This window comes from Anolis sagrei, chromosome 5 (assembly GCF_037176765.1).
Source record: "Anolis sagrei isolate rAnoSag1 chromosome 5, rAnoSag1.mat, whole genome shotgun sequence".
NCBI lineage: Eukaryota > Metazoa > Chordata > Lepidosauria > Squamata > Dactyloidae > Anolis > Anolis sagrei.
In genome coordinates, this window is record NC_090025.1 from 102349029 (window position 1) to 102376283 (window position 27255).

The 27255-nt window shown below is 41.4% G+C and overlaps 1 protein-coding gene across 1 annotated transcript; it reads left to right on the forward strand.

Moving 5' to 3' along the window:
• Window positions 1-5184: 5184 nt before the first annotated feature.
• On the forward strand, window positions 5185-27255 carry MRPS35 (mitochondrial ribosomal protein S35). The gene is made up of 8 exons (XM_060778109.2): window positions 5185-5359; window positions 9373-9425; window positions 10001-10168; window positions 11193-11253; window positions 12646-12785; window positions 16883-16992; window positions 18210-18279; window positions 26900-27255. The coding sequence occupies exons 1-8, from the start codon at window positions 5248-5250 to the stop codon at window positions 27173-27175; spliced, it is 990 nt and encodes a 329-aa protein (XP_060634092.2). The 5' UTR covers window positions 5185-5247; the 3' UTR covers window positions 27176-27255.

Here is a 27255-nt window from a genome sequence, read left to right on the forward strand (position 1 = left end):
TATTGAACTACATAAAAGAAGGCAAGAATTACTCCTTGCAATATTAGGTCTATTCTTATGGAAGAGCTATCAGGTGACAGTGGTAGAAAGCTTTCAAATAACGAGACAATATAAATTCTTGTACACTGAGCTCCAACTGTTACTTGATTCCTTGCTCTAATTATATAAAGTGTCCTGGCATTGTTTTAGTGGGTTTGTATCAATCATCAGTAATGCACTGGAAAAGAATTTCCCCATTGATAGTTTGTGGGTAACAAAATATTATAAAATTGTACAATTATATGCATATTTGAAGACAGAGATCAGTGTGAAATTAATGCTTCAGTAGACACAATGTGTAGAAATTTCTCCTTTTCACGGGGATTGAAAAGAAGTTACAACCACTTTACAAGCCAATTTAAGAGCTAAATTGTGTATGTTTATCTCACACGGCCATTAGGCATGCCAATCAATTAATTAGATTACTTTAATTAAATTTACAGAGGTCAAATATAGGAGACTCTTTGAACAAAGCTTATAAAAGCACTTGAAGGAGCCTTGCAGAAAACAAAGGTGGTTTTCATATTAGCCAGTGTCGGCTATTGATGTCAGTTCAAGCATTTTCCATGGCCTTTTTTGTTGTTGCTACTTAGGATCGTGCAATCAGAGAGCTGGAAGGGAGCCTCATCAAGCCCAACCCCTTATTCAGCACAGCATCTCTAGCCTTTTATTTAAAGTTTCCAGAGAAGCAGGCCCTACAACTTTGTTGAACTGCCTTGTTGAAACGCTGAATTTAACCCATTATTCTAGATCAAGCCTTACCAGCACAGGTAGAGGGAATATTATTTGTCTCAATTTTGGCTGCTAAATCTGAGAACGGCAAGACTCAGCTGGCCAAATCTGCAGCAGTGTCACACAGTCCAGATGAGCTATGGTTGCATTAGACCTACTGAACGTTCACATTATCTTCTGTGTTGCTACCGCTACTCCCACCACCCACAGAACTCTGTCCAAATTCCTGGTCATTGTGATCACCTTGTTCTGACACCCTCAGAGGCACCTGTGTAATCAGCAGCAAGAGGGCAGGATGATCTCTGATGGACACCAGGAAAGGGTAAAAATGCCAGTTTCTCATCTGGACAGAGAATCGGTGCAGTTCAAAGACAATCCTGCTATCCAAACTGCACAAAGCCACAGAAAACCTGTTTCCAGCTAGCTCCAGGGTTGGAGCAGGGTTGGCTTAACTAAAACACGAGGCAAAGGTTTAACTCTTTAAAAAACCTGATACTTACTGGAATTCAGCAAACATGGGAATAACTAGAAGTAAATACAGGGCAAGTTCCTTCAAAACTCTGAGATTCAGTTTTTCTAGCATTCCAGATTGAACTTATTTGGTTTAATTTGGTGAATCCTGACTAATTCCTTATTCATCTTGAAGTCCTGATTCCTTATCAGGATCCCTGTTGATGCATAGAAAACAGCTTAAAACAAAATAGGTACCTAGTAATTCCACCTTTTCATCATGGTCTGTTAGCATCTTACTATCCTAGTTCAGAAGTGGTCCCATCATTTCATTCCTCATTCCCTTGTTTTGAACACACCTGATGAAGAAAACCTCTTCTTGTTGCCTCCTACTTCCCTAGCCAATCTCAGCTCATGTCGAGCTCCAGCTTTCTTTACACTAGCCCTACACGTTTGGGTTGCAGATCTATATTCTTCCTTGATAATTTCACCTTCCACTATGGTCAAGAATTTTGCACTAAGTGTATTTCAGTCAAATCCAATGCAGAAGACACAATAACATTGTACCCAGGCAAGAGGAAAAAGAACAGAAAAACTTTACTCTTATCAGCAGAGTTAAAACAGTGCAACAAACTTACATAGTCTTTGTAAGCAATACAGTTAAGGCTTCTTCATCTTCATCCAATTGAGAGAGCAGTAGAAATGGTTGAGCAAAATGCCTGAGGAAAGGCTCCTTAGAGCAAAAGCTGAACTGTATTCTAAAAACCATATAGTTATACCCCATCGGGTGTGGTCAAAACTTACTAGTTGACCTACATTAGCAGCTGCACATAATAATTAAAAGCATAAAGTTTTCTTTAACACACACACACACACACACACACACACACTTGATCCTGTTATGATTTACTGTGACAAAGAAGTGCCACACCAAGTGTTCATCTCAACATTTCCATTTCCATTGTGTTAAGGGCTTGTTCATGTTTCTTTGTTGCTGGCCAGCCCTCTGCCCCGAAGAGGGCTGCTTGGCAAACAGTGGTGGTGTAGATCTTAGCCTTGAGCTGTTCAGCCATTTTTGAGTCACATAGAATGTCAGTACAGTATTCCCTAACTTATTGCGGGGGTTCTGTTCCAGGACCCCCCGCAATAAGTGAAAATCTGCAAAGTAGGGACGCCATATTAATTTTAATATTGATACATTATTTTATATATTATTTTCTTACCCACGTTTTCTTACCTGCCTCCCGGCCCATACCAAGGGCACCTTCCTTCCTTCCTTCCTGGCCTCTGCAGACCCCTGCAGACCCTCCAGAGCCACGCAGGCAATAGTAGGCCAGGAAGGCAGGCCTTCCCCGCCGCACCTCAGTCCGCTGTACTTCCAGGGTCTATGAAGGCCAGGGAAGCAGGCCTTTCCTGCCACGCTTCAGGCCGCTGCAGTTTTGTGGTACCTGGCCTCCACTGGACGTAAATATTTTATATTAATATTTTCAAAAACCCATGAAACAGCGAGTCCGCTAAAAGTGAACCGCAAAGTACCAAGGGAACACTGTAGTTTGCTGCCATTTCGACCAGGCTACATTTATTTGTGACTGTATGTCTGGCATTGTGTCACCATCTATAGAGACCACTGACTCTAGATATTTAAATTGGGTGGCCTTCTTTCATGCTTGTCCATTAATCTGAATTGCTTTCCAGTATGAAGGCCACATTCCAGATACTCTGTTTTGGGTATGTTTAGTGGAAGTCCATTTTCACTTAGTCTATCACTCCATGTCTGCAGTTGTTGTTGGAGGGCTGTACATGTAATGTACATGTAATTTCCATTTCCAGCAATGTCAGATTGTTAGAGACCCTAAATCGGGTCTTAATATTGAGGTCCAGGTCACAGGAGCACGTAAGGAAGGAGTCCAGTCCCAGGATGAGATCAAAAGCAAAATTTTATTCTTTCATGATCATGAAGGAGTCGGATAGTCGTATAGGGCATGCGCAGGCGCCCACACTCTATAAGGACTGCCACTCCCCTCCTTGGTTTCTGCAAACCTTTATACCATCAGGTAAACAAGGCAATGGAAAGTACCTTGACAGTTGACCTTTTACTCTTTCCAGCACCCCTCCCATCAATCTTTTGATGCTTTGTTTGTCAAAACCACAATTTATTCTCTATATGCAGATTTTGCACTTCACCGCAAACCCATTTCCTATGTAAGCTGAGCAGGTTAGTAACTTCTTTTTAGAACATCCTCCCTCTTGCTGACATGTTGCTCTTTCTCTGCAGGGAGGGGTACCTTTCTTATGTTTTGCTGCCAAAACTTAGCTATTGCAAAAGTCACTCGTTGTCTCCTTCAAGATCAGCCCCCTCCCTCCTGACCTTCCGCAAGAGAGTGAAAACATGGCTTTGTGACCAAGCCTTTAGAGAACTTGAAACAATGTACAATGACCATTGGAATGGCCCGGATTACGCTTGTGGATAACATGTTTAATTCTTAATGTGTTACTTTTAAATGTTTTAATGTACCTTTTAATTCCATTTAAATATTTATTTAAGTGTACATTGTGTTTTAGGACATCCAATTGTTGCCTGTATGTAAAGCTGCCTTGAGCGGGGTAGAAATGTCATAAATAAATAAATGTAGATGTATATGAAACATATGTCACATTGAAACATGTCCCATCTCCAAGATATTTATTATTTATTTATTATTTATTTACTTTGCTTATATACCGCTGTATCTCAAGCCCGAAGGCGACTCACGGCGGTTCACAAACAGTAAAAAGAGTAGAAACAGCAGTGGTTCCATACAACATATAACAATTAACTTAACACATTATCCATAAATTACCTAATAAGCAATTACAATGCACAATTATTACAAAAAACAACCGTACCCAATCTTCTCATCATCCAAGCGTAGTCCAGGTTCGTCGTCCATTGTTCCATTCCTATGTTCCATTACCAGATTGCACTAAATTACTCAAACGCCTGCACAAACATCCAGGTCTTCACCTTTTTGCGGAATACCATTAGAGATGGTGCTAGTCTAATGTCCATAGGAAGGGCGTTCCACAGCCGAGGAGCCACCACCGAGAAGGCCCTATCTCTCGTCCCCGCCAGCCGAGCTTGAGAAGCAGGCGGGATCAAGAGCAGGGTCTCCCCAGAAGATCTCAAAGTCCTGGTGGGTTCATAGGCAGAGATGCGGTCAGATAGGTAGCTTGGGCCGGAACCATGAAGATATCTCATTACGTATGTTGTTGTTCATTCGTTGTTGTTTCCGACTCTTCGTGACTTCATAGACCAGCCCACGCCAGAGCTCCCCGTCAGTTGTCACCACCTCCAGCTCCTTCAAGGTCAATCCAATCACTTCAAGGATACCATCCATCCATCGTGCCCTTGGTCGGCCCCTCTTCCTTTTTCCTTCCATTTTCCCCAGCATCATTGTCTTCTGTAAGCTTTCCTTTCTACTCATTATGTGGCCAAAGTACTTCATCTTGGCCTCTACTATCCTTCCCTCCAATGAGCAGCCGGGCTTTATTTCCTGGAGGATGGACTGGTTGGATCTTCTCACTGTCCAAGGCACTCTTGGCACTTTCCTCCAACACCACAGTTCAAAAGCATCTATCTTCCTTTGCCCAGCCTTCCCATTACGTATATGCACATTATATTATGTACACATGTGCTCATTATGAATTATCATTATAAAATGCTTGGGTCCAGAGGTGTTCCAAGCTTATGGGATAAAGGTTGCTCTGTACTAATTTTATGAATCCTGGAGAGACATAAGGATATAAACTCATAGGGTTCCCAGCAATGAGAGATAGCATAGCCTGCTGCCCTTTCCTCTCCAGCACCGACGTCCCACTCTGCTCGAATTTGGCGGGAAACAGGATGCCCCTCCATTCCTGAGGGCGGGGCATTTCAGGCGCGCGCCGGCCGCGAGAGGGAGGGAGGCGGGCAGACGCGCATGCGCCTCGTGAGGCGGCCCCTCGACTCAGCTCGCCGAGGCGTCACTGCCCCGCGCCGCATCCAAGATGGAGGCTGTCCGCCGGAGCCGGTTCGTTTTGGGAGCGCCGCTGCCGAGTTGGAGCCGTGCACGGTGCTGGTACACGACTGCGCTGAGGGTGGCAGGAGGCCCTGGCAAAGGTAGGCGGAGGGCAGTGCCCGCGAAGGCCTGGGCGTCCCAGCCATGAAGCCGCACGAAGGAAGCTCGCGGCCCTTGCAGCAGAGCCAAGAGAGAGGCCAACTCCCAGACTGGCTTCTGCGGGAGCAGGGCCTCGCCGAGCTTTTCCTGGCTTTGGCCAACGTTTCCTCAGACCTGCTCTGGTTTTGGCCACCGCGGAACAGATCCCGGGGGGGGGGGGGGGGGTGGCTTTGCAGTAAGTTGTCAGTGTAGATGAGTCCTTAGAAGAAAGATTGAGCAACCAAGATATTGCAGTTTCCTTTTTTTTTTTTTTTTGAACACAGGTCTTACTTACTTTTGCACACATTTCCCTTTGTTGTCTCCATATTTTGTTGTATTACAGTCTGAAATGGAAAGGGATTTATTTAATCAATAATAATAACAACTTTATTTTTATACTCTACAAAATCCTATACGGTTCCGACCCAGTTTACCTGTCCAAATGTATTCTCCCCTATGGACCATCAAGATTATTATTATTATTTATTTATTAACTTTATTTGTACCCTGCTAGCATCTCCCGAAGGACTCGATGCGGCTTACAAAGGCCAAGGCCTCAAAACACAACACAATACAAAACCTAAAGCAAATTAAAAACAATTAAAGCAATATTAAACAACAAGCAATAAACAATACACCAAGACACAATAAAACTGTGCCGGGCCAGAGTAATGGGTACAGGATTAAAAGTGCTGATGTGGCAGGTGATATGTAAGGATTATAGGGTAAGTGCAGTGTGCAGTGTGCGGCAATCTTAATTCTAATAAAGTGCTTCTGGGACTTGTTATTGGAGTATTCCTATTCTGGAAAGGCACATCGGAACAGCCAGGTCTTCAAGTTCTTTCTGAAGACTGCCAATGTAGGGGCCTGTCTAAGATCTTTTGGGAGGGTGTTCCAGAGTCGGGGGCCACCACAGAAAAGGCCCTGTCTGGCGTCCCCACCAAACACGCCTGCGTTAAGAGCGTTAAGATCATCTGGAGAGGCCCTGCTCTCGGTCCTGCCACCTTCACAGTTGTGTCTGGTGGGGACGAGAGACAGGGCCTTTTCTGTGGTGGCCCCCCGGCTGTGGAATTCCCTTCCGAAGGAAATTAAATCTGCCCCATCCCTCCTGACCTTTAGGAAGCTAGCGAAAACCTGGCTGTGGAACAAGGCCTTTGCAGAATGATGGGTGAGAGCGATAATCGACCAAAGTATTGACCACAATACATGGACTGAATATACAGACTGAGTTGGACATGTTTTTATCTTGGCGAACGGCTTTTGTGTATTTATTTTATATGTATTCTTAATTTACAGTTGTTATATGTTTTTTTTAGACTTTTACTGTTTAGCATTGAATTCTTGCTGTTAGCTGGTGTGAGTCCCTCTATGGAGGTAGAGAAGATTGGGTTATAAAAGCTATAAATAAATAAATAAATACGCCACCTCCCCGAAGGGACTCGAGGCGACTTACAAAGGGACAAGCCCAAGAAATACAGATTATAACAAGCACAATAAAATAAAATCAACAACAAATATGGGGTAAAAACATCACAAAGCAAACATAAAAACAATTTCATGGCTGAACAACAATAAATACAGAGTTCGGAGGGCTCAGAGTAAGTGCAGTAGTTCCTAAATAGAGCTGAGGAAAGGTGTAAAATTCAATAAGGCCATGCTGGGAGGGTAATGCCGTTAGCCATTAAAGTGTTGGGATTACAGGAAAGAGGGCCAAATTAAAGTGCAGGATTTAAGGTAAGGTTGGAGCAATTCTCTGGTGAACTGCCTAGTCAGGCACTGTTATTTAGCATTGTTACCACTTCATGTACAATACATATTGTGAAGATACCTGACCCACAAGGGCCATATTCAATTTGTTTGCTTAAGCTTTGTGCCACAGTAAACACATTTTGTATAGCATTTATTTATTTATTGCGTCAGAAGCAAATTGAGAATACAGTTGTGTAGAAAAAGCCACAAACAAAGTTTAAAGTTGACATTATACTAAATTTACTTTGACCAGAAGCTGGCCACTTGAACTGCCCTGACAACGCAGTAAGTTGGTCCTCCATTGTGCATGTGGCAGGACTCTTGCTCGATATCAAGACCACATTGTAGTAGGTGGTCTGTGGTTTGCGCTTCTCCACACTTTGTAGCCCCATTTCTTAAGGTTGGTTCTGCACTTTGTGGTGCCAAAGCGCAGTCTGTTCAGTGCCTTCCAGGTCACCCAGTCTTCTGTGCTAAGGAGGGAGTTTCTCATCCAGTATCAGACACTGATTGAGGTTCCAGGTTTTAACCTGCCACTTTCGGACTCTCGCTTACTGAGGTGTTCCTATGAGTATCTCTGTAGTGTAGATCTTAGGAAGCTATTTCTTGATTTAAGTCGTTGGCATACTGGCTGATACCCGAACAGAAGATGGGCTGGAGATGTCAATGCCTTGGTCCTTTTATTACTGGCTGTTATTTCCCAATGGATGTCAGGTGGTGCAATACCAGCTAAACAATATAATTTCTCCAGCAATGTTGGGCATAGACATCCTGTGATAATGCAACATGTCTCATTCAGAACCACATCCACTGTTTTAACATGGTGAGGTGTATTCCATACTGGGCATGCGTAGTCAGTAGCAGAGTAGGAAAGCGCAAGGGCAGATGTCTTCACTGTGTCTGGTTGTGATCCCCAGGTTGTGCCACTCAGCTTTTGTGTGATATTATTTCTAGCACCCACTTTCTGCTTGATATTCAAGAAGTGCTTCTTATAAGTCAGAGCACAGTCCAGGGTAACTCCCAGATATTTAGGTGTGCTGCAATGCTCCAGTGGGATTCCTTCTCAGGTAATCCTCAGAGCTCGAGATGCTTGTCTATTCTTAAAATGAAAAGCACATGTCTGTGTTTTAAATGGATTAGGAATCCGATGGTTTTCCTTTCAATAGGATTAACTTGTATCTATGAGGTGCTAACAATGTTTCAAGTCCAGTTATGAACAAAACATAGAAAAGTCAAAGATGGATAAATACTTCTGCAAGTTCCTGTAAGAATATTGCATGCTTCATTTGACCAAATTGTAAATAAGGAATGATGAGGTCTAATCTACGGAATGGCTACTAAAAAAATGGTCTCTGGACATGATAATGAGAATAATAGCAGATTGATATCAGTGAAGGGGGGTGGTCAGATTAATTTTGTTTAATATTACCTATCAAAAATGGGGGAAACACTGACTTACAATCACTTGCTAATGCCCTCAGTAATTGTTATCTGTTTGTGAAACATTTAACAGATCTCAAACACTCAACAACCTTTTGCAATTATATGCTTTGATTATTCTACTAGCTGCCTTGAGATAAATACTTAACAATCATTTCAAATTTTATTTGAAACAACAATTAACATCTTGAAAAACAATAGTATAGGCCAAATAAATTATATTGAAATGGGTCACAATCTTCAAACCCCTTGATACAGCACGGGCCCCTTAGAATACTGTACTAAGCACCACTGATTTCAAAAGCATTGTGTGATTTTGGGAGGATGTTAAAACAGAAGAAAGTTGTAAAATGTTCTGCTTTTTCTTGGGTAATTGACCTTACTAATGGAATTTCTTTCTGAAAATTAATATTGTAATAGTTTATATGATATAAGTCTTGGTATAGGATTTATGTAGAGATTAAGAGTTTGCATGCCTAAATTAAGAGTGTTTCAGTCCAACTCATCTGGTGTCTTTGCCATAAGACTCATCTGTCTGATTGAAACTACCAATATTGGTGATTCCAGAAGTAGAACAGGTAGGTGTTATTGAGATGTGAAGTAGACAAAGTTTGTTTCTATGCTGAAGGCTGCAGAAGAAGTCTTCATTTTTTAAAGGATTCTTGTGGAGGTTTTCTGACATCTGACATATTCTTTAAAATAGAACTTGGACGTGTCCCACTGTGTTGAGTAAAGCATTTCTTTGTTGTTGTTTTTTAAAAGGCTCCTCAAAACTGTGTTTATATTTCAGGTGCATCTGTGCGAGGAGGAAGGTCCTCACAAAATGAAAGACCGCATAGGGAGGTAAAAATGGAAGCTATATGTGAATTTTATAGATATTTAAACCTGAAAGATAATGTTCTCCTTGAGTGTATCAGCACTGCAAAAACTCTTTTAGTTTAAATCTTCATGGCTATTGACATTCTGGAATGTGTCCAGAGTAGGGTGACCAAAATTATCAAAGATTTGGAAGCCAAGCCCTATGAGGAGCGTCTTATTGAGCTTGGTGTGTTTAACTTGGATAAAAGATGGCTGAGAGGGGACATGATAGCCATGTTTAATTGCAGGAAAAGAGATTCCACTTAAACATTATGAAGAACTTGATGACAGTGGAAGCTATTTGACAGTGGAATTTGCTGCCTTGGATTGTGGTGGGAGTCTTTTTCTCTGGTGTTTTTTTCAAGCAGAGGCTAGATGGTCATCTGTTGGGGTTGCTTTGATTGTATTTTCCTGAATGATATCAGGTTGGACTGGATGGTCCTTGTGGTCTCCTCCAACTCTGTCTCAAAGTCATGAGAAAGTATCTGTAATTAATAAATAAATGTTTATATATAATTTATTTGTGCCTTTTCAAATATTTTCTTCCACATTTGTTTTAGCGTGGAACTCCTAGGACAGAGAAGATGGAGGTTGACCAGGATTGGACAGGCGTGTACCCCGCTGCAGCAGCTTTTAAGCCTTCCTCTGTGCCTCTCCCTATTCGGATGGGCTACCCTGTGAAAAGAGGCATACCTCCCGAAAAATATGGCAACCTGGAACTTATAAAGGTAATGTTCCATTCTGAAAGCGATTGCAATGTCCTCGCATGGATAACCACCAATGAATACCAGGTGCTGTAGGCTACATTTAAGAGGCAAAATTAGCTTTCAGTATTCATTGCCTAAGAAAATGTTATGAAATTCATGAGGTCACCATAAATCAACAGGTGACACGAAGGCACATACACACACACAACTAGTTCCTTCTGCATAAGCTATGAGGACAACATAATTAGCTCTCAGTGTGCTGGAAAATTTGATTCCAAGAAATGGGCACCTTGAAGAGAAATGTAGAGGGCTGCAAGACCATCGTTCCAAAACAAGCATACACACAAACTAATAATATACAAACATGCACATATAAAATACTATTGATATAAGGATTACCATTGACTTGATTAAGGCAGTACTATTTGATAACTATTTTGCTTCAGTTTTCCTTCCCCAAAAAAAGACTGATTTTTTTTAACATTCTCAGTCAGAGAGATCCTGGGCCTCACTTAACTACAAACTTAACTTTTATAGGAGGAAGCCACAGAATTTAAAGTGAGGTGCACGCTGTATGTCTACTCTTTAAAGTCTAATGTGACGAGGTCCTTAGATGACAGAATAGAGAGAACGCTTATCAAGTTTGCAGATGACACAGAACTGAAAGGGTTGGACCAACTCATTGGAAGATAGGAACAAAATTCAAAATGACCTTGATAAACTAGAAATTTGGGCAGAAATTAATAAATAACGCTCACTGGATATACATGCAAGCATTTCCCTTTAGGCCACATTAACCAAATGCATAGACATAGGATTGAAAATACATGCTCCAGCAATGCTACATGCAAAAAGGAGCTTGGCATTGTTGCTTTTTTATATAATTAAAATAATGCTGAAATGAGCAAATCAGCATAAGAAACTGAGTGCTTTGAGTTGTCTGTATGGGTGACTAATCTCTAGTGCTGATTTATAATTATTGAATGATCCTCTTCCCATCTTTTAGTTGAATTATATATATATTAGCAAGATACATCTCTTTCAGATTCCTAATTTCTTGCATCTGACTCCAGTTGCCATCAGGAAACATTGTGCTGCTCTTAAAGGTGAGCTTCTGGGCATCTTATGATTTTAATTGAGATTTCATTATAATCGTCATTGTCCTCAATACCATTTTTGATGAAAAATTGTGATGTAAAATTAATGAACACTGTAAGAAACCCTGAAAAATTGAGTGAACAGCTTAGATTTAACTATGTATTGCTCGGATAAAGAGACATCCAAATCATCAGTTGCTAGCTAAATTGTGTCTGCAAAGAATATTTGTGAGTTTTCTTTCACATGAAGTTAGAGTAACATCATGAAGTCACCATGATACGGTTCAGTGCAATTGCAGGCTGAATATGAATAATACAACTTGTGGAGTAGCTGCCCCTCAACTCTGGAACTTCCTGCCAAGGAAGCCAGAATAGCCGCCTCCCTGTTGTCATTCTTCCAGCAACAGGCTAAAACCTTTTTATTCAGGCAGGTAGGCAGGCTTTTAAAGATGAAGGTTTTTAAGATCAAGTCCGGAGGTGCTGTGGTTTTTAACTTTGAATTCCCAGTTAAAAACTTTTAATGGTTTTTAACTGGGAATTTTAATACTGTTTATATTTAATCCTATTTCAATGTTTGCATGTTTGTATATTTTAATTGCATGTTGATGCTTTTTTTGTTAAGCTGGTTTGAGTCTCCTGTGGGAGAGATAAAGTGGGGTATAAATAAATACAATAATAATGCCTGAAAAATACCAAGGATTATCACCTTCTTAAGTCTATCACCAAGCTGTGGAATCCTGGAATTTGTATTCTTATGAAGTACTTAGACTTTTCGGTTAGAGAGCTCTAGTACAGTGGTTCTCAACCTTCCTAATGCCGCGACCCCTTAATACAGCGCCTCACGTTGTGGTGACCCTCAACCATAAAATTATTATTATTGCTACTTCCTGATTGTAATTGTGTTACTGTTATGAATCATAATGTAAATATCTGAAATGCAGGATGTATTTTCATTCACTGGACCATGCCATGAGCGCAGCCCTCCGCCTCGCCCCACCCCCACCCCCGTGCCCTTCTGAACTCAGAAAGGAGCAGGGGACGGGAAGAAAGGCTGCGCTCATGGCAAGGCCATAAGGGCAGCCCTCCGCCTCCCCCCCCCCCCACACACCCTTCCACACTCAGAAAGGCGCGGCGGGCAGGCAGCCCTCCTTTGCCCAAATGGCAAGGGTCGGCAGCCATTTTGGTGGGGGCGAGGCCAACCAAGGTAGCTTTGCGACCCCCCAAAATGGCCCAATGATCCCCCTGCGGGTCATCACCCCCAGGTTGAGAACCGCTGCTCTAGTACCTCATGGAAGCACAAATATCAGGATTCCATGAGATGCAGCCTTGACAGTTAATGTTGCACGCCACCCAATGTACATTTTTTTTGCTGTAATCTTACTCCAATCATTGACTCTTCAGACTTCTGCACAGAGTGGCCACCTGCCCTGGATAATGAAGAGAAATGTTTGCAGCACTTTCCCATTGAAGTGGACACAGTAGATTATGTTTCAGCTGGCCCGTCTGTTCGTAATCCTAAAGCAAGAGTGGTGACCCTGAGAGTAAGTAACTGGAGAAAACATTTCATTTTTAATATTGTGCTTTTAACATGAATTCATGGGGGGGGGGGGTGTTTTTGTTGTGTTTGTTTGTTTTTAAACTTGCAAGCACTAAAACTTGCCACTTCCAGAAGGCATTCCAACACAGGCAGTATTTTCATTGACAACCAATCAACTTCAAAAGATAATACATACCTTTTTCAATTTAAATAATTTATTGCAGAAAATTAAGCCAAATTAAAGTCAATTGGTTAAATATTATAAGGCACAAATAAGTTAATAGCTGACTGGCTTCAATATTTTATCCATACTTGATTGTATGTTAATGCTTATACAGATTATTGCTGTAGCAATCTTAATGCTGATATTTTGTTCTGTGTTTCTTGCTACAGTAGATCTTGAAGTAATAATTTGGTCAGACTGATATTTTCTGAGATCTTTATTTTGTTACAGTACCATGGATGTCCATGATACTTTTCAGTGTAGGGAAAGGGAGAGAGCCTATCCAAAGAACTTAGCATTTTTAGAATAGACTAAAGGTGGTGCAGGATGCAAAAGGTTAATGATGCTAGGGTTAAACTTGGAGCCTTTGTAAAGAAAAATAAACAAGCTTGGCATATATACATGATGGTAGTTTGAAGAGCCAACACATTTTACTTGCATTCTTAGTAATCTTTCAAATTACCCTGTAACATAAGTTGCTTGTTGTCTATGCCTGTTTGTTTGTTGTTTGGGGTTCTTCTACCCCGCCCTTCTCACCCCGAAGGGGACTCAGGGCGGCTTACAGCAGCAAGGCACAATTTGATGCCTGCATCATAAAACAAGTGTACACAAAATTACATCAAATCAATTAACAACAATTCATACATAAATTCATACATTATTCCCATAAAACCAATAAAATCAGTAAAACCCCCATACAAACCCAATTTCTCCTTTTACATGGTCAGCGTTTGCTCATTCATAGTTCTAGTTTCCTGTTCCACTTTATCAGTCCTGCTGGTCTTACTCGCCTGAATGTCTGCTTTAATTGCTGGAGTGCCCAAAGGCCTGGTCCCACAACCATGTCTTCACCCTCCTCCTAAAGGCGAGGAGGGATGATGCTGCCCTGATTTCCCTGGGGAGTGAGTTCCACAGGTGAGGAGCCACCACTGAGAAAGCCCTGCTCCTCGTCCCCACCAGCCTCACTTGTGAGAGTGGTGGGGTCGAGAGCAGGGCCCCCCCAGATGATCTCAAGGTCCGGGGTGGGACGTAGAGGGAGATACGTTCGGACAGATACGCTGGACCGGAACCGTACAGGGTTTTGTAGGTCAAAACCAGCACCTTGAATTGTGCTCGGAACTGAATCGGCAGCCAGTGGAGCTGGCATAACAAGGGGGTGGTATGCTCCCTGTATGACGCTCCGGTGAGCAATCTGGCTGCCGCTCGTTGGACTAGTTGAAGTTTCCGAACAGTCTTCAAGGGCAACCCCACGTAGAGCGCGTTGCAGTAGTCTATCCGGGATGTGACAAGAGCGTGGACCACCGTGGCCAGATCAGACTTCCCGAGGTACGGGCGCAACTGGTGCACAAGTTTTAATTGCGCAAAAGCTCTCCCGGCCACCGCTGAGACCTGGGGTTCCAGGCTCAGTGATGAGTCCAGGATCACTCCCAAGCTGCGAACCTGAGTCTTCAGGGGGAGTGTAACCCCGTCCAGCACAGGCTGTAACCCTATACCCTGTTCGGCCTTACGACTGACCAGTAGGACCTCTGTCTTGTCTGGATTCAATTTCAATTTGTTAGCTCTCATCCAGTCCGACACAGCAGCCAGACACCGATTCAAAGTCTGGACAGCCTCCTTGGTGACAGGTGAAAAGGAGTGACAGATCTGGACATCATCTGCGTAGAGATAACATCTCAATCCGAAACTCCGAATGATCTCTCCCAGCGGCTTCATGTAGATGTTAAATAACATTGGGGACAGAATCGAACCCTGTGGGACTCCACACGACAACGGTTGTGGGGCCGAGCAGGTGTCACCCAGTAACACCTTCTGGGACCGTCCCTCAAGAAATGACTGGAGCCACTGCAACGCAGTACCCCCGAGACCCATGTCTCTGAGGCGTCCCAGAAGGATACCGTGATCAACGGTATCGAAGGCCGCTGAGAGGTCCAGCAGAACTAACAGGGACACACTCCCCCTGTCCAGTTCCCTGCGAAGATCATCTACCAAGGCGACCAAGGCTGTTTCCGTTCCATGTCCCGGTCTAAAGCCAGACTGTGCCGGATCAAGATAGTCAGTGTCTACCAGAGATCCCTGGAGTTGTGCTGCCACCACACGTTCCAGGACTTTGCCCAAGTAGGGGAGATTGGAAACTGGCCGATAGTTGTCTAATTGAGTGGGGTCCAGTGATGGTTTTTTCAACAGCGGTTTGATAATAGCTTGCTTTAAGCTCGCTGGAATCTTGCCCTCCTGTAAGGAGGCATTAACCACCACCTTTACCCACTCTGCCAAACCCCCTCTGGCTTCTTTTATCAGCCAGGAAGGACAGGGGTCTAGGATGCATGTGGTGGGTCGCACCTCTCCAAGGATCCTGTCCACATCCTCAAGCTGAACCAATTGAAACAAATCCAATAAAACCTGACAAGCAGATGCTCTCGCCACATTCTCAGAGACTGCAGGTAAAGTGGTGTTGAAGACCGACCGAATCCACACAATTTTATCTGCGATAGCATCATGTTACATAGTCCAGGCAACCAATCTTGCTGATGTCTTATTTTGTGTAGATGTCTTCCTGAACAAGACTGGATCTTCTCCACCCAGGTCTTTTGAAATGGGTTGCATGTAAGATGGCCTGGGCGTTGATTACACTGTGTAACAAGATTTGAAAAAAAATGTTCCTGGTTTGAAAGTGTTGTTTCCTGTTTAATTGTGCTGTACTTACTTGGAAAGTAATTGTTACACTCCAGAAACTGTTTTTGTGGCTGCCACAAACTATGTTAAATTGGTTGAGACTCTTGAGATATTAATTGAAAACTATAGCAAAATATGCTGCAGGATATCCCGTAAAAACAAAGTTTTTGCAGTTGAATAAACTTCTTTCATATTTTTATGCTAGAACTAGTTAGGAAATAATGTTTATAACCCAGGAACAAAAATTGAGTTACATAGTGTTATTAAACATACAACACCCAGCCATATGGCATTTGGTAACACTAATGATCGGATCAGACATGATTGATAATCCTGCTTTGTGGTGTTTTATTAATCCTCTGTCAACATAATCTGCTGGGAGAAGTGGCCAGGAAGAGATCGGAAGGTAAAAAGCAGATGGTAGTGAGAATACTCTGAATGTGGAGTTCAGTCCAGTTCTCAGTGAATTAATAAAAGCTGTGTATATGAGACAATATGTGAGGATCTGTTACACTTCCATGCACAAAATTTACTTCACAAAGACAACAAGAAGAAGATTTCATTGAAGAGGTCTAGTTCATCTCCCCCAACCCTACCCCCCCCCCCCATGCATGCTTGTCTTCTATGTGTAAGTAATATTTTTGAATGAAGAAGCATGTACTTGAGCAGCAGGTTTTAGTAACTAGAAAGAATCTGTGTGCATCTAGTAGTTTGTTAAATGTCTCCAAAATACTTTTCCACTAAGATTCTTTACTGACTTATTTCCTGTAAAGATTGTCTAGACCTCAAATTTCCAGCAATTAATAGCTTGACTGTTGGGTAGTCTATAATGCTGTGTTGCATTAAGCGACTTAATCTCAGATTTTATCTTTAAAGCAAATTTTCTTGCTTTGAGAAGAGTGAAAATATGGTTTCCAAAAATGTGGGAATTTCCCCAAGCTGATCTGTTATTGACCCATCCCACCTGACCATTTTCTACCATGAAATACAGGATCAGCTCTACGTCTCCCAGTCTCCTTGAATGCTAATGCCTTAATGGTGACTCTTGTTCTTTGGGCGTCATTTGATATGATTTCATGAACGAATCAATCCTTCATACGTGTTCATGCATGATGTCTTTGCCTTCTTTGAAGGTAACAACTTGATTTGTACTCTTACATAGCATTTAATGTGATATGAAACCTACTAAGAGACTGATTTCTCCCCAGATTAAGCTTTCAAGCCTCAACTTGGATGACCACGCAAAGACGAAGCTCATTAAACTTGCAGGAGAGAGGTACAGCAAGGGTACAGATACCCTTATCATTACAACAGACAGGTATTGTAACATGAGAAAATTATCTAATGTGGATAGTCAAGATCTTTCTAGTTAATATCCATCTATCTTTACTCTCTACAACATCTCAAACATAAAAACAATTTATCCTAATATGAAGGTGCTTAGTAACAATGATGTTTGGATTCTGATACGACCAGAACAATGTATGTTTTAATTCATCCTTATTTGTCCAGGTACAAAATACATGCCTTAGTTTTGTTCTGTTTGGATTACTGTAACACAGTGGTGCATGTGCTTTGGATTTCAGCTCCCAGAATTCCTGACTGTTGGACAAGCTGATTAAAGGTTCTGGAAGTTGGAAGTCCCCAAAACCTAGAGAGAGCTGTAGGTTGTGCACCACTGGCTGCAACACATTCTGTGGGTCAGCCTTTGGGAAGTGTTCAGACTTCACCTGTTCCAAAATGCTTCCAGATTGTAAATTGAAGCTGGCTACAGGGAGCACACAAATATCTTGTTGAAAGAGATGTACTGGCTGCTGGTCTTATTCTTAGTCTAAAATCAAAATGCTGGTTATGACGTACAAAGCCCTATATGGCTCAGATTCAAGTCTTCAGAAAAACTATATCTCCCTATATGAGTTTGCTTGCATTCTTCTGGGGAGGCCATCTCTGTTTCACTATCTTCACACCCACATCTGGTAGGAACATAAAAAGGGAGACGACTCCCAGTCACTGGGACTCCTTTCCTTTAGTTATATTGGTGCTATTGTTTTACAGGTAGATGAATGCCTTTTTTTGGCAGACATTTGGGGTTTCACAGCTCACAGCCATTTTACACTTGTGGTTTATATTTATTCATCTTTTAAAGGGTTGTACTACTTCTAATCTTATTGATAGTTATTACTATTTTTAACGTTTGTATGATGTTTCTGTTAAACTTATTTTAAGTACCTTGAGTCTTGGGAAAGGGTAGACTATAAATAGAAGACTAATTGAAAATGATTCAGATTATGGTTATCACTGAACAGCTTTTTTCTGTTTACTTTATTACTTTGCAAAATGTTCTTTACCCCCAAATGTTTGCTGTGAAGAACTTGATGCACAGATCTAAAATGCCGAGAAATCCTGTTTGTACAGCAAACCAAAACTCTATGATTGTTCAGGCTGCTAATTATGAATTTTCAATTCCACTGTTTTAAACTACTAAATATACTGCAAGTTATACATTAGATTTGTTTTTTTTTCCTTTTCTTTCAGGTGTCCTTTAAGGAGGCAAAATTATGACTATGCAGCATATCTACTGACAGTTTTATTTCATGAATCATGGGTACGTTCATGTGTTACAGATTCAGTATAATGATGAACTGTAAAAACACACAGCATAACTTACCTAAGTTGTGTAACATTTGTTTGCTGAAATGTTATTCATAAATTATATGGCTTATTTAACTTGAAAGAGGGATTGTAGAACTCCAATACTGATAGACTTAGCTGTAGGTTGTGCTGGTCTTCTTTCACAGGTGGAGTAGAAAGCTTCTAATGATATGGATACTTGATGAAAAGCCTTTCATCTTTTCAAAGCACTGACCAAAATGCATGGATGCCTTTTTATTTTCATTTTTAATAGGTAGTACAGATACATGGTGCTGACTATTTAGAAAGCAGAAAGCTGACTTTTCAAAATGCTGAATGGATATATCTAATGTATATGAATATACACTATTCTCGTATATATTATATAATACACACCTACATTAATGTATAGGAATATATATATCTACTGTGTAGATCAGGGGTCCTCAAACTAAGGCCCGGGGGCCGGATATGGCCCTCCAAGGTAATTTACCCGGCCCTCGCTCAGGGTCAACCTAAGTCTGAAATGACTTGAATGCACACAACAACAATAACAATCCTATCTCATCAGCCAAAAGCAAGCCCACACTTCCCATTGAAATACTAATAAGTTTATAGTTGTTAAAATTGATCTTCATTTAATTGTTGTATTGTTTTAAAGTGTTTTTTAGCGCTACAAATAAGATATTTGCATTGTGCATAGGAATTCATTCATGTTTTTTCAAATTATAACCCGGCCCTCCAACGGTTTGAGGTACTGTGACCTGGCCCTCTGCTTTAAAAGTTTGTGAACCCCTGATCTAGATCAAAGGAAGTATTGGTGCCTCTCTGTTCTGCTTTGGCCAGACCTCACCTGGAATATTTTGTCCAATTCTGGACACTACAATTCAAAGGGGATATTGATAAGCTGGACCATGTCCAGAGGAGGGCGACTGAAATAATCAAAGGTCTGGAGACAATGAATCCTTCTGAGGAGCGTCTTAAAGAGCTGGGTATGTTTAACCTGCAGAAGAGGTGGAGAGGAGACATGATAGCCATTAGGCATGGGCAATCCATGGTACTAAATGGTTCTAAAGTACTTACAAAACTAAAGTTCTGGTGGTGAAAACTAGGGGCACTAGTTCTTTGCTTCTACAGTGTTGCTAATGTTCTGATGGTGAAAATTTCAGAACTCTAACAAAAATTTCAAAATTTTGTTATAAATGGCAGTTCCTAATACTTCTGTCATAAAAATTGCCAATAATGAAGTAATAATGAAATTTTGAAAGTTTTGTTAGTGTTATGAAATTTTCACCACCAGAACTTTAGTAACACTGTAGAAACAAAGCACCAGCACCTCCTAGTTTTCACCACCAGAACTTTAGTTTTTTAAGTACTTTAGAACCATCCCTAATAGCCATGCACATCCCTAATAGCCATGTATAAATATGAGAAAATATGTCATAAGGAAGAGAGAACAGGCTTGTTTTCTGTGGCCCTGGAGACTAGGAGTCAGAGAAATGGGTTCAAAAGATAGGAAAGGCGATTTCACCTGAACATTAGGAAGAACTTCCTGACCATATGAGCTGTTCAGCAGTGGAACTTTCGGCCTTATAGTGTGGTGGAGGCTTCTTCTTTGGCATTTTTAAATAGAGGCTGGATGGTCATTGTCAGGGGTGCTTTGATTGTGCTTTTCATGCATGGCAGGGAATTGTACTGGCTTTGAACATACCAATACTAGGTCCTTCTTTGAGAATACCAAGAATGGCAAACAAGCTTCACTAGATGTTGCCACGGGTAGACAGCCCATGTGGTCTATTTTAACTTTATGAGTCTCTATCAGGACTTCCTTTTAAAGAAGACATTCTTAAACTGAGACATGATGCATGAAACAGTTGGTTTGCGGGCCTCACCACCATCCTGTGTAGAGTGTCCATCCTAAAATACACATCTAAAATACACCTGACAGAGGAAGATAGGCTGTCTACCCGTGGCAACATTTAGTGAAGCTTGTTTGCCATTCTTGGTATTCTCAAAGAAGGACCTAGTATTGGTATGTTCAAAGCCACTGCTGCAGTAAACGAGAACAGCTTTAACTTCACTTTCTCCATCTAAGGCAGTGGTTCTCAACCTAGGGGTTGGGACCCCTGGGGGGGGGTCACAAGGGGGTGTCAAAGGGGTCGCCAAAGACCATCAGAAAACATAGTATTTTCTGTTAGTCATAGGGGTTGTGTGTGGGAAGTTTGGCCCAATTCTCTCATTGGTGGGGTTCAGAATGCTCTTTGATTGTAGGTGAACTATAAATCCCAGCAACTACAACTCCCAAATTTCAAGATCTATTTTCCCCAAACTCCACCAGTGTTCACATTTGGGTATATTGAGTATTTGTGCCAAGTTTGCTCCAGATCTATCATTGTTTGAGTCCACAGTGCTGTCTGGATGTAACTGAACTACAATTCCAGAACTCAAGGTCAATGCCCACCAAACCCTTATGGTATTTTCTGTTGGTCATGGGTTTTCTGCATGCCAAGTTTGGTTCAGTTCCATCATTGGTGGAGTTCAGAATGCTCTTTGATTGTAGGCGAACTATAAATTCCAGCAACTATAACTCCCAAATGACAAAATCAACCTCCCCCTCCCAACCCCACCAGTATTCAGTACTTGTGCCAAATATGGTCCAGTGAATGAAAATACATCCTGCATATCAGATATTTGCATTACAATTCATAGCAGTAGCAAAATGACAGCTGTGAAGTAGCAACAAAAATAATTTTATGGTTGGGAGTCACCATAACATGAGGAACTGTATTAAGGGGTTGTGGCATTAGGAAGGTTGAGAAACACTGATCTAAGGAATCCATCACTTGTATATCATGCCAGAAATATAGAAACAAATGATATTTGAGTTTATTAAAGTAAAGGGGTAAATTTCCCTTTACAGAGGTCTACTTTTCTGTAGGCATCCATACATTGGTTCTAAATGCTGGAAGCTCAACACTTGGGGTCATTAATTGCAGATCAACACATCTGTCCTTGACTCTAGCATTACTTAGTGATGGAAGACTTGGCCATATGATATTACTTGTGTGAGTGCTTGGTGTGTATTGAATACACACAAGTCTCATGCCCTTTTATTACCTTTCAACTTCCACATGAATATTTAATGACCTCATCAGTTGTAATTGTCTTTGATTTCAATGAAAAATTCATGGCCTGCTACAACGCATTGGATTTTTTCCATGGTCGGAGGGATCCCTCAGAAGGGAACTACATATATACATTCTGACAGCTTTAGAGGTGCAAATTCTTAATTTCTGAGTAGGTGCATCCTGAGTTTAGTAGCAAAATATCTTTAAATTGTTTGTGGGAGAGAGAGTAGTTTTAAATAAAATTAGCTATAAAATGCTTTGTGTGAGCATGGGGTGAATTGTGATCAAACAATATCACGACATGGAAATATTTGTGACTAGATGGTCAGTGGCCAATTTAAAAAAAAAATAATTAAAAAAAAGTTTTAAAAAAGTTTGTCAGTGGCTTTGCCAGAAGCTTAAAAAAATAGTTGGGGGAGCAGCTGAACACTGTTCAGGGGTCCTCAAATGTTTTAAACATAGGGTCAGGTCACAATCCCTCAAACTGTTGGAGGGCTGAATTATAATTTGGAAAAAAAAAACATGAATGCAAAAAAAACCCCCTTAATACAATAATAAATTGAAGAACATTTTTAACAAAAATCAACTTATTAGTATTTCAATGGGAAGTGTGGGTCTGCTTTTGACTGATGAGATAGGATCATTGTTATTTATTTTATTTATTTCGAACATTTCTACCCCGCCCTTCTCAAGCCTTAGGGGGATTCAGGGCGGCTTACAATTAGCAATAATTCAATGCCGCATCATAAAATACATAATACAGAATAACAAATATAACAATTAACATGAACATTAATAAACAAAGATTAAAACAGTATATACACTCTGATTAGCTATTGTCCATCTGGTGGCTGTTTAGCTAGCCATCTACTAATGAATGCTCCGCTTAACTTATCCAAATCCTTTTCCATGCCATAGTCAAACATTATCAATTGTCCTTTAACCCGATTGCCCGAAGGCCTGGTCCCACAGCCACGTTTTAACCTTTTTTCTAAAGATGAGGAGGGATGACGATGACCTAATTTCCCCGGGGAGCAAATTCCACAGGCGGGGGGCCACCACCGAGAAGGCCCTGTCCCTTGTCCCCGCCAAGCGTGTTTGAGACAAAGGTGGGGCCGAGAGCAGGGCCTCCCCAGATGATCTTAAGCTCCGAGGTGGGACGTAGAAGGAGATACGTTCGGACAGGTACGCTGGACTGGAGCCGTATAGGGTTTTATAGGTGGTGGTGTTGTTGTGTGCTTTCAAGTAGTTTCAGACTTAGGTAGGCTCTGAGCGAGGGCCGGGTAAATTACCTTGGAGGGCCTTAGTTTGGGGACCCCTGATTTAAAGCTTCAGTACTCAAAGCCATTCACCCCAAAGTATAGACATTTGTGGAAATACCTAGTTTTTATAAAGATTGGACATGGCTAGCAGGCTAGCTGGAATGTGTGAATGGCAATTCAAGACATGATTAACCAGTCAACCTTTAGAAGTGAGACCAGATCTTTGTTCCTAAGCTGCAGATCCGATTTTTTAAAAGAAGTGCAGCTTTACCCAAAACAAACAAAACAAATTCCAGATTGCTCTTGTTGCTTTATCAAACAATTTTCTTGCCAGGATTGAGTCTCAGTTAATTAGGTCCCATTTAGTCTGCCGTAGGTTCCAAGTTCTAGTTGAGTTCAGTGCCTCATCAGGGTTTTGTGGGGCTCTCATGCTGAGAGGACAGACAGCCACATGTCTTTGTCTCGGCCTTCCACTAGGCATGGGGATGTGGCAGGCCATCGCATCCTCATGCTGAGAGGATGGGAAGACAGAGGAAGGCCGGAGGAAGGAGTCCAAGGGACCACATCTGGTCTGCAGGCCTGGGTTTACCCGTATCTATGCAGGACTCTTCAAATGTGTTTCATTCATTTGAAATCAGCTTAACAGACTTTCAGCTTCATCCAAATAATCTGAGAACTGAATTACCCACCCGCCTTCAGGTGTCATTTCAAGAAGTGGAGGCTTGCAGCCAGCTAAAAATATGAACAAGTTGACTTAATGTAGAGGAACTTTTTAAAGAACAATTTAACAATGTGTTAGAGACAGGTAGAATCATTCTCAAAGAAGCAAATAGCCACATTTGGGACATTGGCACGAGATATTTTTGTCTGGAAATGCTGGTTGTAAAAAGATAGTCAAGATTTGTTATCTATTTAAGGCATCTCCGAGACCCTCAGGATGTCTTTCCAGCTTAATTTCCAGTAATGCAATAATAATAATAATAATAATAATAATAATAATAATAATAAGTAATGTATAAATTGACTTTATGTAAAAATTAACAGTAGATTTTGAGGCCGATAGTATGGATTTTAGTAACCCAAGGGGCATTCTGCAGAGCCCCCAGTGGTGCAATGGGTTAAACCCTTGTGCTGGCAGGACTGAAGACTGACAGATTGGAGGTTTGAATCTGGGGAAAGTGCGGATGAGCTCCCTCTGTCAGCTCCAGCTCTCCATGCGGGGACATGAGAGAAGCCTCCCACAAGGATGGTAAAACATCAAAAACATCTGGGCATCCCCTGGGCAACGTCCTTGCAGACGCCCAATTCTCTCACACCAGAAGCAACTTGCAGTTTCCCAAGTTGTTCTTGACATGAAAAAAAAATCTGCAGAGGGAAAAGTTCGAGGGACCGGCTGCCCCAATCCATTGTTGCTACCATCCTACCCCAAAACCAGGCATACAAAAAGGCCAAAAGCAGCATCGTAGCAAAAAGAACCAAGGAGGGTCGTTGCTTTTTTTTAGGTTCTCTCAGGAAAGACTAAGCTCTTGCCTTTTGCCATTCCACTCAAATAAAGGGAGGGTTCCTTTTCTGATAAGATAAATAACCTTTTCCTGCATTGTATATTCAGCCCAAAAGCTAGTGGTAAGCAGTATGCAGCATCTGCAGCAATCTTGCACTGTGTTCACGCAGAAACCTCAAAGATACTATACAGGGTGGTAATATATTTGCTCAGATTATTGGAAGAATATGCTTTTTCTCCCCATTCTTCCATTAAAACCGCTTTAGTGATACACTCAAATAAAAAAATCAGCAAAATAATTTTGTTTAAAAAGATTTTGATTCAGTGATCTTATAATTTAAACACTAATTATGTAATAAGAATTGTGCTTGTTTCACAGTTAGTATTTACAGTAATTCCATGGGATGCATGGTGTAAGCAAGCTTTAATTCATCTATACCTCTAAATTTTGAATGTTTAAAGGATTGCTGCCACCCAGTGGTGAAATTGTAAACGTAATACAGAGAATTTGTTCAATGTATCACCCAAGCTTTATGAGTGAATAAATACAGAATAGTAGGCACCTTCTTAAATAGTTACTATAGCACTATAATTCCTGTTTCTGAAGCCTGTTGACCTCTAGGGAGGAGTGTGGAGGTGAAAAAAATGTTTTTCTTCTTCAGTTTCCTTCATGTGTCGAAGTACTTTTCTGGAGAAAGAGAGACATAATTTCATGGCCTCTTGAAGAGTGGGAAAGATTTGGGAAATTATGCAGAAAGTTTATTGACCTTGATCAGCCTTTAGTCTGCTGTTTTGTGTGTGTGTGTGTGTGTGTGTTTATGCCTTGGTGGGGTAGAAAACTACTTTAGTATCCTAAATGAAGGTGGTGGTGGTGGTGGTGGGGGGGGGCTTCCAGTTCATTCTGCAGAGATACAAACATAAATAAAGAGAAGAAATTTTCTTAAGGGATCACTATCCAAATGTCTTTGCTCACTTATTTATATATTGAGCTTCATTTTTTTCCTGCAGATATATTTTAAGTTGTTTCCACTTGATTTGGTTTTCTTTTTTCTGATTTTTTATTATCTGAGACAGTTTATGCATGTTCATAAATTCTCCAATCTTGGAAAACCAGTCCTCGATTATTTGGGGGGGGGGGGGGAGTCTCTGTCTCTCCAATTCTGGGCAATCGTTATTCTTGCCGCAGCAGTAAGGTAAAACAAAATCTTCTCTTCATTTTTCCCCATTTCAAAGTCTGTTATGTTCAGCAAATAGTATTCTGGTTTTAGATGATATTTTATCTTGATAATCTTTTGGCAGTGCTTGTGAATTATTGTCCAGTACTTTGTAATTGTCTTACAACCCCGCCATAGGTGGAGATATGATCCCGGTTCTCTTTCACATTTCCAGCATTGGCTGTTGTAAATTTTGTAGAATTTAGATAGTTGTACCGGTGTGAGGTACCAGCGGTAGAACATTTTATACCAGTTTTCTATTATAGTAGTAGTACTTGTATATCTTAATTTGCTATTCCATACATATTCCCATTCTTTTAAGAGTATTGAATGTCCAATATCTACTGCCCATTTGATCATGTTATCCTTGATTAGTTCTTTCTCATTGTCACATTCCAGGAGGTTTTGATACAGTATCTTAACCAGTTTTCTTTCTTTGGACAGTGTTCCCTCACTTATTATGGGGGTTCCGTTACAGGACCACCTGCAATAAGTGAAAATCCAAGAAGCAGGGATACCACATTAATTTTAATATTTATACATTATTTTATATATTGTTTTCTTACCCACACTTTCTTACCCGCCTCCCAGCCCAACCCAAGGGTGCCTGCCTGCCTCCCTGGCTTCTGCAGACCCTCTGCAGGCACCAGCAGGCCAGGGAGGCAGGCCTTCCCTGCCGCACCTGAGGCCTTCGCATTTCCGGGGTCTTTGGTCTCCACTAGACTTAAATATTTTATATTTTTTATAAATATTTGCAAAAACTCACGAAACAGCGAGTCCACTAAAAGTGAACCGTGAAGTAGCGAGGGAACACTGTATACATATGCAGCCAATACTGGTGTTAACATTGTCATTCAAGAAAATCTTGCTGCCATAAGGACTGTTCTTGAGAAACTTCTGCTAAGATTTGAAGGCACATCACAGTTCCTTGAAACACATTTTGGAAGCCAGAAATTCAGAACATGTGAATTCCTGGCAGTTCTAATTATCTTCCCATTCAGTTTTTTTTCTCTCTCTCTAAAGCAGCGGTTCTCAACCTGGGGGTCGCGACCCCCAGGGGGGTCGCTGGGCCATTTTTGGGGGGTCGCGAAGGGGCCTTGGTTGGCCCCGCCCCCTCAAAATGGCTGCCTTGCATGAAACTTCCCTCGCCTAGATCGCAATCCCGCTGGCTAGCAGGAACGCGGGTTAGGCGAGGGAGGCTTCGTGCGGGCCTAGCCTTGCACGAAGCCTCTCTCTCCTAGATCGTGCCACTGCCGCCTGGCAGGAGCGCGATCTAGGCGAGAGAGGCTTCGTGCAGGGCCTAGCCTTGCCAAATGACAAAACCAACCTCCCCCCCCCCCCCCAACCCCACCAGTATTCAAATTTGGGTGTATCTAGTAATTGTGCCAAATTTGGTTGGGGGGTCACCACAACATGAAGAACTGCATTAAGGGGTCACGGCATTAGGAAGGTTGAGAACCACTGCTCTAAAGCATTTTCTGTCTTTCAGAAAACGGAAACGTGGGAAAAAGACAAGACAGAGGCTGACATGGAGGAGTATGTCTGGGAGAATAGTCCATCTGAACAGAATGTTTTAGATACTCTGCTCCGAATAAGATCTGCTGAAAAAATCCAAGACATCAACAAAGAAACACTTCTTGGCTCAGACATCATTATGTCTTATAAAAACTCAGTGGTTGCACTGAGAAACGAAGGCGAAACAGAGAAGAATCTTTCTCAATACAAGGAATCTGTTAAGAAACTACTAAATTTGAATAGCTTGTAGTATCAAAACCTGTTTAATGTGGAACTACATATGTTACATACGACAATGTGCATAATAAAATTTACAACTGTTCAGTTTCA